The sequence below is a fragment of the Peromyscus eremicus genome, chromosome 9, assembly GCF_949786415.1.
Source record: "Peromyscus eremicus chromosome 9, PerEre_H2_v1, whole genome shotgun sequence".
In the NCBI taxonomy this organism is placed as follows: domain Eukaryota; kingdom Metazoa; phylum Chordata; class Mammalia; order Rodentia; family Cricetidae; genus Peromyscus; species Peromyscus eremicus.
Window position 1 is genome coordinate 91969519 of NC_081425.1, and position 12666 is coordinate 91982184.

The window sequence follows — 12666 nt, forward strand, 5'->3', positions numbered from 1 at the left end:
AGGGGGAACCTGTTCTCTGGAAGCAAAGTCATCACTTTGCTTATGGTAGGGGGAACCTGTTCTCTGGAAGCAAAGTCATCACTTTGCTTATGGTAGGGCCTTCAAGATGCTTCTCACTGCTGGTGGAACACAGGTTTAGAAAGTGAAGAGAGGATATCTCCCAGCCCTGGAGCCTGGAACAGGAAACTCACCGCTCTGTACCAGGACAAAGGGTAGCTCTTGCTACTGAGCTACACAGCACCTCAGACATGTGGCTTTCTTCTGGGACAAGCATGAAAAGCTGGGGCTAAGTGCAACACACGTATCTTGTCATATTTTCAAGGGAACTGGACCAAATGGATAGATATACTCGTCAAGGCAGAAGGATTCTGGCTTCACATTTTCAGGCAATGTCTACTCTAGCTGAAACTGTCTCAACTGATGCAGTCAACTGACTCCCTATTCTGGCAAAGACTAGGGAACTTCTTTTGCACTAATCTGTCTGCCTTGCTCTGATCTTAAATATAAAGGGCCTCCTCATCTCACCCCCCCCCCCCCCCCCCCAGGACTCAGTAGGCGGCTTAGAGACTACTCCCACAGAAGGTGGGGATGCTTCACACAATGGTTGGCTTTAGGAGCCTGGCCTGAGGGAAATAAAATACCCAACACAGGCTACAGGCCAACACCAAGGGCGCTGCAGTACCTAGGACGACCAGCAGGGGGAACCCTGCCCGCTCTGACCAGGCTCACACCGGCCCAGCCTACGGCTGCAGTGCGCAGGCTCGTGGGGGGTCTCCGGGATTGGAGGCGTCGAGGCTCTGGCGCGAACCTCCTGGTAGGCGGTTGGGGCCGCGGGCCGACAGGCCCAGGTGAGGAGAGGTCGGCCAGGTCAGGTGGCGCTCAGGCATGAAGGGGCATCCTTCTCCCGACTCACAGGGAAGCGAAGGAGCTGTGGATGCGCAGAGGCCTGGAGCGCAGGCTGGACTCGGAGGGCCCCCTGGTCTGTGGAGGGAGCCTGACCATGGGGGCGGGAGGGGAGGGCAGGCCTCAGGGCGACCGGAGACGGGGTGACAGGCTGGGCCTGCCAGCCCTGGCTGTGTGGTGGGGGAAGGTTTGGGGGTGCGGTGGAGGAGCATGCTCCTGTTGATGGGTTTGGTGACGAGCCGCTCTGGGCCTCTGAGACCTGGCTTTGCGGACCAGGGAGGTTTGGAGGCCTGGGGTGCCATGGGCACTCAGGAGCCAGTGAAGGTTGGGGTGTCTAGAGAGAACACCAGTGAACCAGCAGCTGCTGGGGAGAAGTCTCCTGTGTGCCCCGCACTGTTCTAGAAGCTAGGCGTAGAGGAAAGAAGTGAGCGAGGTCCCCAGTCAAGGTTGGCTCTGAGTCCAGGAAAGCTGGGGGAGAGGAGGAGGTTTTCTGTTTGGAAGTTGTTTTTGACGTTGGGTTTAGATACCTTTGTGTACAGCGCACAAATAATGTACTTGGGAAGAGCGCTACAGTGAACTCCGCACCCACCATGTTGTTTTTTCATATTATATTCATTTGTTCCAAACCATCTATCAGTCACCAAGTAGATTTTTGTTGTGACAAAACACAGTATAAATCACCTAGTGGATTTTTAAATTGACATCAGATTTAATTCGAAGTCAAATGGGCCGGTGTAAATTTGGTTCTAAAGCCCTGGAGGGTGTTAGGGCTAGAGTTACCTACCCTTTGTAGCCTTTACCTTATATTTAAGGAACTGGGTGAAATTGAGAGTTCCATGAAGAAGAGGGGGGCATCAAATAAATGAGGGGAAAACTGGTGGTCACTGTGTTGGATGCTACTCTGTAAGATGTTTGTGAGGGAGGCTGAGACAAGATTGTCTCAGGCTAGCCTGCCTTAAAACAACCCCAAACTAAAAACCAAGGCCAAATGGAAACAAAATTCACCCCCAAATGTTTTTGACAACTCTGAAGAGTTTAATCATTTTAATAAGCACAGCTTTAGCGCAAAAGAAAGAGGGACCTTTTGGTCAAATTGGTTTTGTTTTTTTTTTTAATAAGAGAAACTAGAGTTTGTCCATATGCTAATGTAGTTGACAGATCATAGGAAGAGAGAAATGGTACAGATAAAGGAGGAGAACTTTGCCTGAGGGAGTCCTTGAAAATCTGAGAGAGTCACAACAGACTGTTCTCCATTTTACAACCAGCTACCAGCTGGAAGGGGAACTGAGGCAACAGGTGCAGATGGTGTTGGTAACCGAGGAAGGCGTGTCTGTCGGCAGTCAGGGCAGTGTGGGATAGATAAAGCGTCGCTGGAGGAGAACTCTGTGACATAGTCCTGAAGAGTGGGAGAGGAGGCTGAGGCGGTGGAACTGAATTGCCACTGTGTTAAGACCTGTTTGTAGTCATGAATTTGTAAGGCCAGCCAGTATGGTTTTACGATTTTTCTGTAGGTGTATTCAACACTGGGAAGGTTTTGCAAAGATTAATTAGATTTGTGAAAAGCATCTAATTCATTGCCAGGCACATTATAATATAACCTCTGTTTGAGTTCTTATTTGGTTTCTTTTTCTGTTTTTACAAATGTGCCTAAGAGGGTGACATTTACCACTGAATAGGATCTTCTCCTTTGGTGCATTCTTCAGTGAGACCCGATTCAGCTGACATTTGCAGCTGCCTTAGCCATCTGGCCTTGATGTGGTTATGGTCATCTGGCTTGGTGACTCAGCTGCTTGTGTTTTGGAACTGTTACCCTGGATGGGTTGGGAGTTTGTCACAGTGACAATTATTAAGTTTTTGTGAAAAAAAATTTTTTTTTGATTTTTCGAGACAGTGTTTCTCTGTGTAGCTTTGCGCCTTTCCCGGAACTCACTCTGTAGCCCAGGGTGGCCTCGAACTCACAGAGCTCCACCTGCCTCTGCCTCCCGAGTGCTGGGATTAAAGGCGTGCACAACCACCGCCCGGCATGTGAAAATATTTTTTTATTACTATATTTCCTACTGGATCTAATTTACCCATAGTTACAAAATGTACAGCTCTAATATGACCAAGGGGAAAATTCAGTTTAATAGGCTATTATCCCTCCCTGGCTACTTGGGCTGTATTAAATACAAATATAATAATGGCTGATATTGAGTGAGCTCCAGTTCCTGGCTTTGTTGTAGACTTTAGCTATATCTTTTTTCAGCTGCTTGGCCATAACTCTCTATAACTTCAGTGGAATATGTACAAAGATTTGACTCCAAAGCCAGATCAGCTGTATCCTATACTGCCTTATTATGTGACGTGGGGCAAATCATTTAACTACTGTGTTTCTTTCTTTTTTCTTATTCATGGTGTGGGAATAATAATAGTTGCTTACTGAGGTTATTGTAAGGATCAAAGGAGTTAATGTGCTGACACTAGAGAAGTATTTTTACTGGTTGATTAGTTCCATTAAAATCATCTAGCCATTGTGTTTAGTTAGAGTCTAGGCACTGTATTATTTCTTCTGCCTTGGGGCTTGCTTACTTTTTATGGCTGCATTGTCTGCATGGGGAAACTAAATGGATATGAGTTTGCTTAAAAAATAACTTACTTCATCTGGATTTATGTAGGTCATCAACAGGATATATATATATATATATATATATATATATATATATATATATATATATATATATATATATATATATATCGTGCTGTCATTGCTTTCCACAAGGGCTTGGGAAGTGAGTCCAGTTTTTTGGTCCCAAACTGGTAGACCACTGAAGATACTTGGTTAGAAAGATCAGTGATCTACATGGCCAGTGCTGGGTACAGTGCATGGTAAATGATGTAGGCTATTTGGCGCCACATAAGAGACTAGAAAAAAATCTATAAGGCGAGAGGGTTACTATGATTGGATGCATTTGTTACTGATTGGAAGCAACTGACCAGACTTAGCATTTGAGACCAGTAGAAATTCCAAATGATCTTTGCTGATACACAGTGACAGGGAGAGTAAATGTATGCTGTAAAGTAGTGACCCAGAAAGTCTATAGTGAGAGCTGTATGAAAATTTGCAGAATGATGTGCTCCATTTTCACAGATTCAGAATCAGCAAGTCATAATAAGGTTCTGGAATCCATCAATTTTTAAAGAATTCCATGAATGACTTAGATGTGCAATTCGTTTGGGATCTCATTAGTGCACAAACCAGTACTTTTCAGCTCTCATTCTGTTTCATAACCACCTTTTAATCGGCTTTTAAAAAACTATCAGTGGTCTGGTGCCACCCCCAGGAATTCAGATTTAATTGGCTTGGGTAGGGTCTAGACATTGGTACTTTAAAAATGTCCTCTGGTGATTCTCCTGTGCTGCTGGGTTTGAAGATCACTGCCATAGTCAGCCAGATTTCCTTCCACAGAAAGAATTTAAAAAGAGGCATAGTTTCAGGTGGCATATTATTAGGAAAGTGAAAGAACAGCGTTTCTGAACTCCTCAACACAAATATTCAATCTAATAATCAAATGACTGAAAATGGGAATTGATGATTGAATTGGCATTTTTCACACTTAGTAATGGAGATTTATCAGGCTCACCCTGGGAAAGAGAATTAACATTTATCAAGAACTTTATGTATAATCTCAGTCTTACAGCAACTCTGGGAGACTGCATATTCCTTCCATAATTTAGATGACCATTCTGAGGCTGAGGGAGGGTTAAGTTAACTCGTATATATTTTTATGTCTAGGTATAGATGGTTACAAGTCTAGATTGATTTTTTCAGTGCTTCTCAAATTGGAGCTCACTTTGGGGTAACCTGAGAGAACTTAACAAACAACCCAAGTGTTGGGATCTCATTCTCATAGATACTGATTTTGTTATTCTGGGGTGGCCAGGCACTGGCATTTTGCAAAACTCTTCAGCTAATTCTAGTATGCACATGAGACTGGCAGTCAGGATGTGTATGAAAGCTTTTATTTATTATTATTGTGGGGAGTTATATGTGCACATGCCATGGCACATGTGTGGGTGCCAGAGGACAATTTTGTGGGACCGGTTGTCTACTTCCACCTTTACCCGGGTTCTGAGAATTGAAGTAAGGTCGCCAGATTTGATGGACATGCATCTTCACCCACTGCGCCATCCACCAGTCTACTGTGCACTCTTGTAATGGCTTCATTCTATTTATACTGGCTTATTGTCCTGCCAGGTTCCCTGCCTCCATACAGTCACTCAGTTTTCTCAGTGTTCATTTTCCCCACCTTCTTGCCTTTTGGTAAATATGCATTAAGTGTCCACTTTGTACCAGACACTCTTTGTACTGGGTGACACAATGGTGACAAGAAAGACCAAGTCACCAGCATTATAAATTCACATTGAGGGACATAGACAGTAGATAGAAGGATTTTCATATATGAGGAAATTTCAGAGTAATGAAAGTGCTTTCAAGAAAAGCAAAGCAGTGGAGATGGAGAGATGGCTCAGTCAGCAAAGAGCTTGCTGTGCAAGCAGGAGGACCTGAGTTCGAGCCCCAGCACCCAAATAACAAGCTGCATGTGGTATTTGGAACCCCAGGCTGGGAAGGTGGAGACAGGAGGATCCCCAAGGCTCCTGGCTAGCCAGTCTAGCTGAGTCAGACTAAGGTGGAAGTGATCGAGGAAGACACGCGGTGCTGACGTCTGACCTACACACACACACACACACACACACACACACACACACACACACACACACACAGAGATAAAAAGAAGGGCAATGATTAGTGATCCCAGCAGCAGTGCATCAAGAGTTGCACTTGCTTCCCATCCTCTCTAGAGCCACTTTGTGGTGTTGTGTGTGAATGTGGCTATTCAGTGACGTGCAGTGGGGTCTCATGAATTTTTTCTTCATCTTTCTGTTGACCAACTCTGACAAGCACATTTCTATGTTTGTATTTGCCATCTGCATTTCTTTGGTCATGTGCTTGCTCAAATATTTTCTGAGTCATAAGAGTCTACATATATAGGGTACAGGTCTTTTTCCAGTAAACATTTTTTAAGTATCTTTTCTCAGTCCTGGTCTAGGACTTAGCATTTTGTGTGTGTGTGTGTGTGTGTGTGTGTGTGTGTGTGTGTGTGTGTGTGTGTGTTGTCAAAGAATAGATGTCTTAATTTTCATAAAGTCTACATTTGAATAGTTTTCTTTTGTGGTTTGCATTCTTCATGTTGCAGAAAAGTTTTACCTGATTCAGTGTCATAGGTTTCTCCCCCTATGTTGTGGTTTTTGTTGTTGTCCAGACTGGTCTTGAACTCATGGTCTTCCTGCCTTCACCTCTCAGGTGCTGGGATTCACAGACAGGTCTGTGCCATACTGCTCAGTTTCCCCTACTTTTCACCCAGCAGCTTTATGGGTTTAGGTTTGGTATGTGATCTATTTTTAGTTAATATCTGTGCATAGTATGAGAATTGGGTGACATTTGTAATTTTGCATACAGATGTCCATTTTTTTTACCACTATTTGTTGAAAATAATGTCCTGTCTCCACTGTCTTGATACCTTTCCCACAAATAAGTTGATCCATGTCAATGATTTCTACCTTTTTGTTCTTTCCTGCTTAGGTGTTGTATTTCTGTTCTTACACCAATGTCATAGGGTCTGAATGTTTCACCATTTCTAGTCATTGTAAAGAGGTCCTTACAGTGGACAAATATAAGTTCCCATATGAAACATCTAGTCCTTCTAGATGTTTAGAAATGTACAAAGTATGTTAAGAGTAGATGCAGTAGGTAATACATATTGCAGATACTCTTATTAGAACTCAGAGTGAAATGTTGTCTTTTGGAAATGGGATGATGAAACTGCTTTTATACAGTACAGACTTGTACTGGCTTGAGGAGGGAGGAAGAATGAAAAATTATGAAGGCCCTAATGCTATATAAGCTTTTGGTAAAGCAAAAAGGTGAAAAATATAAAAGTATGCAGATTTTTAAAAAGACATGAAAATGTATTTGTGGACATGATTATATAGGAAATTCCAAGGTATCTATAAAAAGCTATTAGAAATAGTGACTTTAGCAAAGACATAAAACATGAGGTCTGTATGCAGAAATCAGTAGTATTTTTTAATGTGGCAGTGGACAACTAAAAATTAAAACAATTATCATTTACAATGGCATGAAGAATTACAGGTAGGTTTAATGTAGTTCGGCAATATTTGAATGCTTGAAACTATAAAATACTTATGAAGGAAATTAACGAAAACAAAATGAATAGAGCAATATATTTGGTGTTATTTTGTTGAATACTTTTTACATCTATATTCTTGATAGATACTGGCTTGTAAAGATATGTCATTGATTTTGATATCAAGGTTGATGGTGGTCTCATAAAATTGTTATTGTTTCCTCTTTTACTTTGTGGGTCATTTGGTGTAAATTGTTACCCTTCTCAAGGTTTGATAGTGTTGAGTTGTTTTCCATGTGGATTGTGTGCTGTGGCTCATTCCCCTTCACAGAGCCTGTGCAGGGTCTGTGTGTCCGTTCTCGTGAGGGAGCATCAGGACTCTGTCTTCCTGGAAAGAGTCCTTGCTATCTGTGTTATAGATCCGGGACACAGCTGTCTTAATATATGCGATTGTCTAGGTTACACTGAGACAGTCATTTCCTTTCTGGTTTATTGGTTTCCTCACTCTTCCCCTCATCCTCCTCATATTCTCCTTCCCCTTCTCCCTTCTGTCACTCCCTCCCCACCCATTTTCACTTCAGTATGTAAGGGCAATCTTTTATCCGAAGATTGCCACCAGCCACACAGCTATTTAGGTGTAAGTTAATTTACATTGAATTAAGTAAAAATGAAATTTCTCAGTCACACTGATCCCATTTTAAGTGATTAGTAGTCAAAAGTAGTTAACTGTTGTGGACTGTGCAGTTACAGGATGCTTTTACCACCATACAAGGCTCTGCTGGGCAGTGCTGGTCTAGAAGAAACAAGTTTTCTTGATTTTTTTGATATATTTCTGAAATTATTGGTATTTCTTTTATTTGTCAGCTTTGTTATTAATTTCTGTGCTTTATCTCATTCTTTTGCTTGCTTTGAGCTTCATTTCTTTTTAAAATTTCTTAGGCCACAACACAATCATCAACTTGCGATTTTTTTTCCCAATGTAAATATCCAGTACTGTACATTTAGAAGCACAATTTCAACTGTGTGCCTAAAGTATTTTGATGTTCCATCTTTATTTATATTCAGTTAAAATAATTCATTATTTCCTTTGTCACTGATTTGAGATGACAGTTATTTAGAAATGAATTTTTTTTAACTACCCCCAATTTGAGGACTTTAGTTTTGATATCTTTTTTAACTTCAATCTTGTATTCCAGCATATGATTTTTAAAATTGGATTTATTTATTTATTTTATGTGTATGATCCATATATGTATGTGCATCGCATGCATGCCTGGTACCCATGGAGTTAAGAAGAGGGTGTTGGATCCCCTGGAACTGGAATTACAAGTGGCTGTGAGCCACCATGTAGGTGCTAGGAACTGGACCTAGGTCCTCTGCAAGAGCAGCCAGTGTTCTTAACCACTGAGCCATCTCTCCAGCACCTCAGTATAAGATTTTTAATTTTTTTTGGGGGGTGGGGATCAGAATAATGACTTAACTTTGCGGAAGCCCTTTATCCACTTAAAGATAATGTTTATTTCTTTTGAGTGAGGTGTCCTTGAAACTTAGGTCAAATTAGTTCACGGTATTATCATTCATGTTTTCTGCATCCTCACTGGTTTTCTCTTTGCTTGTCTCCACCTATTCTGTGCATTTTCCTTTTCCTTGTTTTATATTTTAAAAAAGGTTTATTTTTAAAATCTGTGTATGTATGAGTATTGCCTGAAGGAATGTATGTAATGTATATGTATCACACATGTGCCTGGTACCGATGGAGGCCAGAAGAGGGCATTGGATCCCCTAGAACTGGAGTTATAGAAGGCTGTAAGCTGCCATGTGTGGGCTGGAAACAGAACCCAGGTCCTCTGCAGGAGCAGAAAGTGCTCTTAACCATTGAGCCATCTCTTCAGCCCCCATTTATGACTTTTTGAAGCAATGTTCCTTTGATAAATACACTTTGAAGTGGCTGTATGTTTTTATTAGGTAATGCATGTTTTTATGGAACATTAAAAAATTGGAATTTGTGCAGTCTGATGCTTACATTTACCTTTCTTTTTATCAGCATTTGCATGGGTATCTTTTCCCAGTACCTTTATATTTAAAGTGGGCTTCTTGCAGACTGTATATAATTCGATTTTACTTTTTCAATCTTACCATTTTTTTCTTCTTGATTTGTATGATACGATCATGAACATTTAATGTAATGGTTGGTATGGCTGGACGATTATCTGCAATCTTGCCAGTTTTGTTTGTCTGATTTAGTCTCTAACCCTACTGCTTTCTTTCTCATCCTATTTTTATTGAAATAGGGACATTTAATGAATCCTTTCAATCTCTCCTTGACATTCACTGCCGCATTTCCTCCTTTCTGCCTCTTTCTCCTCTTCTTGGTTCTTTTTGTCAACAGTTGTTAATAGACTTCCACTGTATCACAGTCTACTTTTAATGATGTCTCGTTTCACATAGAATGTAATGAGTTTATATCAGTGTGCTACCATGGCATCTCACACATACTTTGAGGTATGCTTATTATACATTTTATTGTATAGATGTTATAAATTCAACAGTGTAATTATTATTATTGTTTTAGTTATTATAAAATTCCTAGTCTCTTGTTTAAACAAGGCTTTTAAAAAAGAATTTTAAATGTATAGAAAATCTGAACAACAATACAGAGTGCTCATATGTTTCTTCATTCCACATGCTCTCCTATTATTTTTTACTACTTTGGTACATTGTTACTTAGTGAATCACTGTGCATTATTACCAGCAAAAGGCTCTACTTGGTCCTAAGGTTTACTCTTTGCATAGCACATTTCTCTAGAATTTGAAAAAATATCATCTTTCTACAATTACAGTATTATTTCTTTAAAAATCCCTGCTGCTCTATTGATACATTCTTGTATTTACTCTTCAAAACCCCTGCCAGCCACTGGTCCTCCTTTTCATAGCGTCACTGTTTTTACAGTGTTCATCAAATCATCAAATTTGTTTCTTTCTCTTAGTAGCATTCATTAAGATTGCTCCATAGCTTATATGGCTTGATAGCTCATTTGTTTGTTATTCAGTAATATTCCGTTGATGGGAATATCACAGTGTATCCATTCAAATACTGAAACATATCTTAGTTGCTTCTAGATGTTGACGATTGTGAATAAGATAGCTACAAATATTGAGTGCTGCAGTGAATGGTTGCTGGATCTCATGGTAGATAATACTGTGTTTAGCTCTGTAAGGATCTGTTAAAACTGCCTACCGCAGCAGCTATACCATAATCCCTTTCCACCAGCAGTGACTTATTCCTGATGTTCTGCATTCTCACTAGTATTTGGTATTGTTAATTAGCCACTATAACAAATAACAGATAAAAGCAGCAGCTGGTTTTGATTAGTAATTTTCTAATAATGTAGAATGTGAAACATTTTTACATGATTACTTATCTGTTTATTTCTTTGGTGAGTTATCAGTTCATTTATTTATTTTAAATTGGTTTTCTTGCTGAATGTTCAGAGTTCTTTATATTTTGGGTTACAAATGATCAGATATCTGATTTGTAAATATTTTTTCAGTCTTTTTTATCTCCTTATTCTCAACAATATCTTTTGCACAACAGAAGGTTTTTTTTAAATTTTAATAAAATAGAAAAACTTATTGCCAGCTGAGTGTGGTGGCCATGTCTATAATCTTAGCACTTTGGGAGAGTGCTGAAGGAGGGGCACCGCCGTTTAATGCCAGTCTGATCTGCATATGGCCTCCCAGGGCATCAGAGTGCATGTCGTGGGACTTTGTCTAAAACCAAGCAAGCAAGCAAATATAAAAACAATAGAAAACAAAACAAAACAAAGTTTGCCAAAACTTAGGTTAACTAGATTTTATCCTTGTAATTGTCTTGTTTTGAAGTTTTGATTCCCCAAAGATAAAGTTCTAACCCTGCCACTTGATGCTATGACCTTATTTAGAACTAAGGCCTTTGCAGAAGTGAATAAATGAAATTAAAACCCAACCAATAATTCATGTTCTTGTGGGACAAGAGAAATTTGAACATAGGCACACAGGGAGACTATAGTATCACAGTAGAGGCAGAAATTGAAGTGCTGTGCCTCCACACCAAGGACACCAAAGACTGCTAGTGGACAGCATATGCTAGAAGAAAGCAAGACTCCTTCCTTCAACGTCTCTGAGGCGGGAAATGGCTTTGCTGACACTTGAGCTTCATTCTTCTGTTTCCAGAACTGTGAAACGATACATTTTTCACTTTTTAAAATGCCATCCAGCTTGTGGTATAGCACTTTGTTTTGGAAGCCCCCGGAAACTAATACATATCCTGGCATAGGTTTTGGAATTGGGTAGCAGGTGGGTAGACACAGAAAGAGTCTTGAGGCACATGACATAAAAGCTCTAGTCAAGTTTGACAAGACTTGGGTAGCAATATGGATGTTATTCTGGAAAAGGCTCACAAGAGAAGGGAATTGTGCAGAACATGTTTGTTTTAGAGAATACACGTATCATCATGAACAGAACTGTATTTGAAACATGGACTTCCAAGGAGCTTCTTGTGTGATCTTAAAGGAGTGACAGCTACAATCCCTGGCTCTGAGGAAAGGTTATCCTTGTCAAGAGTGCCAGCAACTTGCCTGGATTGTGCTCGACAGCTGGGTGAAAGAAGAACTTGCAAAAAATGAGTTTGCACGTTTGGCTGAGGACATTTTAAAGCAATTATTGTGGGACCATAATTTATCTTTATTGCTCATAATTAAAATGCAAAGGGGGAGGAACTAAGTTAAGGAGAGACTTCTTAAGCAAAAATCAATATGGCTTGAAAAAATTTCAACCTATCCAGGAAATCTGCTTTGGAAACAGGACCAAAGTGTGGCTTTGAGATCGATTAGGCAGACCTACCTTATTGCGACACAGAGTAGATGTTGAGCATTGTTAAAGTACTGCTAGAAGTCAGTATTGGGCCGGGCAGTGGTAGCGCATGCCTTTAATCCCAGCACTCAGGAGGCAAAGCCAGGTGGATCTCCGTGAGTTCAAAGCCAGTCTGGTCTACAGAGTGAGATCCAGGACAGGCACCAAAACTATGCAGAGAAACCCTGTCTCAAAAAACAAAAACAAAAAAAAGTCAGTATTGGTTAATGTTAATACATTTTTAAGCTTTATATTCCTGTGTGTATGAGCATGAATGCATGCCATGGCACTTGGTAGATGACTTGGGGAGTTGGTTTTCTCCTTCAACTTTTATGTGGGTTCAGGGATTGAACTCAGGTAGCTGGGCTTGTGTGGCATCGGCCTTTATCCACTGAGCTGTCTTACTGCTCAATAATGGCACTCCATCTGATGTTTATTATTCTATAAATAAAGCCGTGGGGGGTGGGACAGTCTGCTGCTTAGTGGAGAGCTGTCAGACTCTTTCCTGGTGTCCTGACTGCCTTGTGCAGTGACTATATGCAGAAGCTAGGTGCATGACCCCATGCCAGCACCATCTTAAGGAGGTCACGTAATGATCACAACTGCTTGCTCCAAGTCCCAACGGTGAAGAAGTCACAGCCACAGTTGTTTCAAACAGCTTTCACTGGGCTTCCCTGTAACCCTTCCT

General features: G+C 40.7%; 1 protein-coding gene across 1 annotated transcript in view; it reads left to right on the plus strand.

Moving 5' to 3' along the window:
* The first annotated feature begins 792 nt into the window (after positions 1 to 792).
* The window catches only part of Ptpn20 (protein tyrosine phosphatase non-receptor type 20), an 89124-nt gene continuing 77250 nt past the window's right edge, over positions 793 to 12666 (plus strand). Inside the window, exon 1 of the mRNA XM_059274132.1 lies at positions 793 to 979. Within this exon, the coding sequence (XP_059130115.1) occupies positions 886 to 979 (94 nt within the window). The 5' untranslated portion in view covers positions 793 to 885. The remainder of the gene's footprint in view (positions 980 to 12666) is intronic.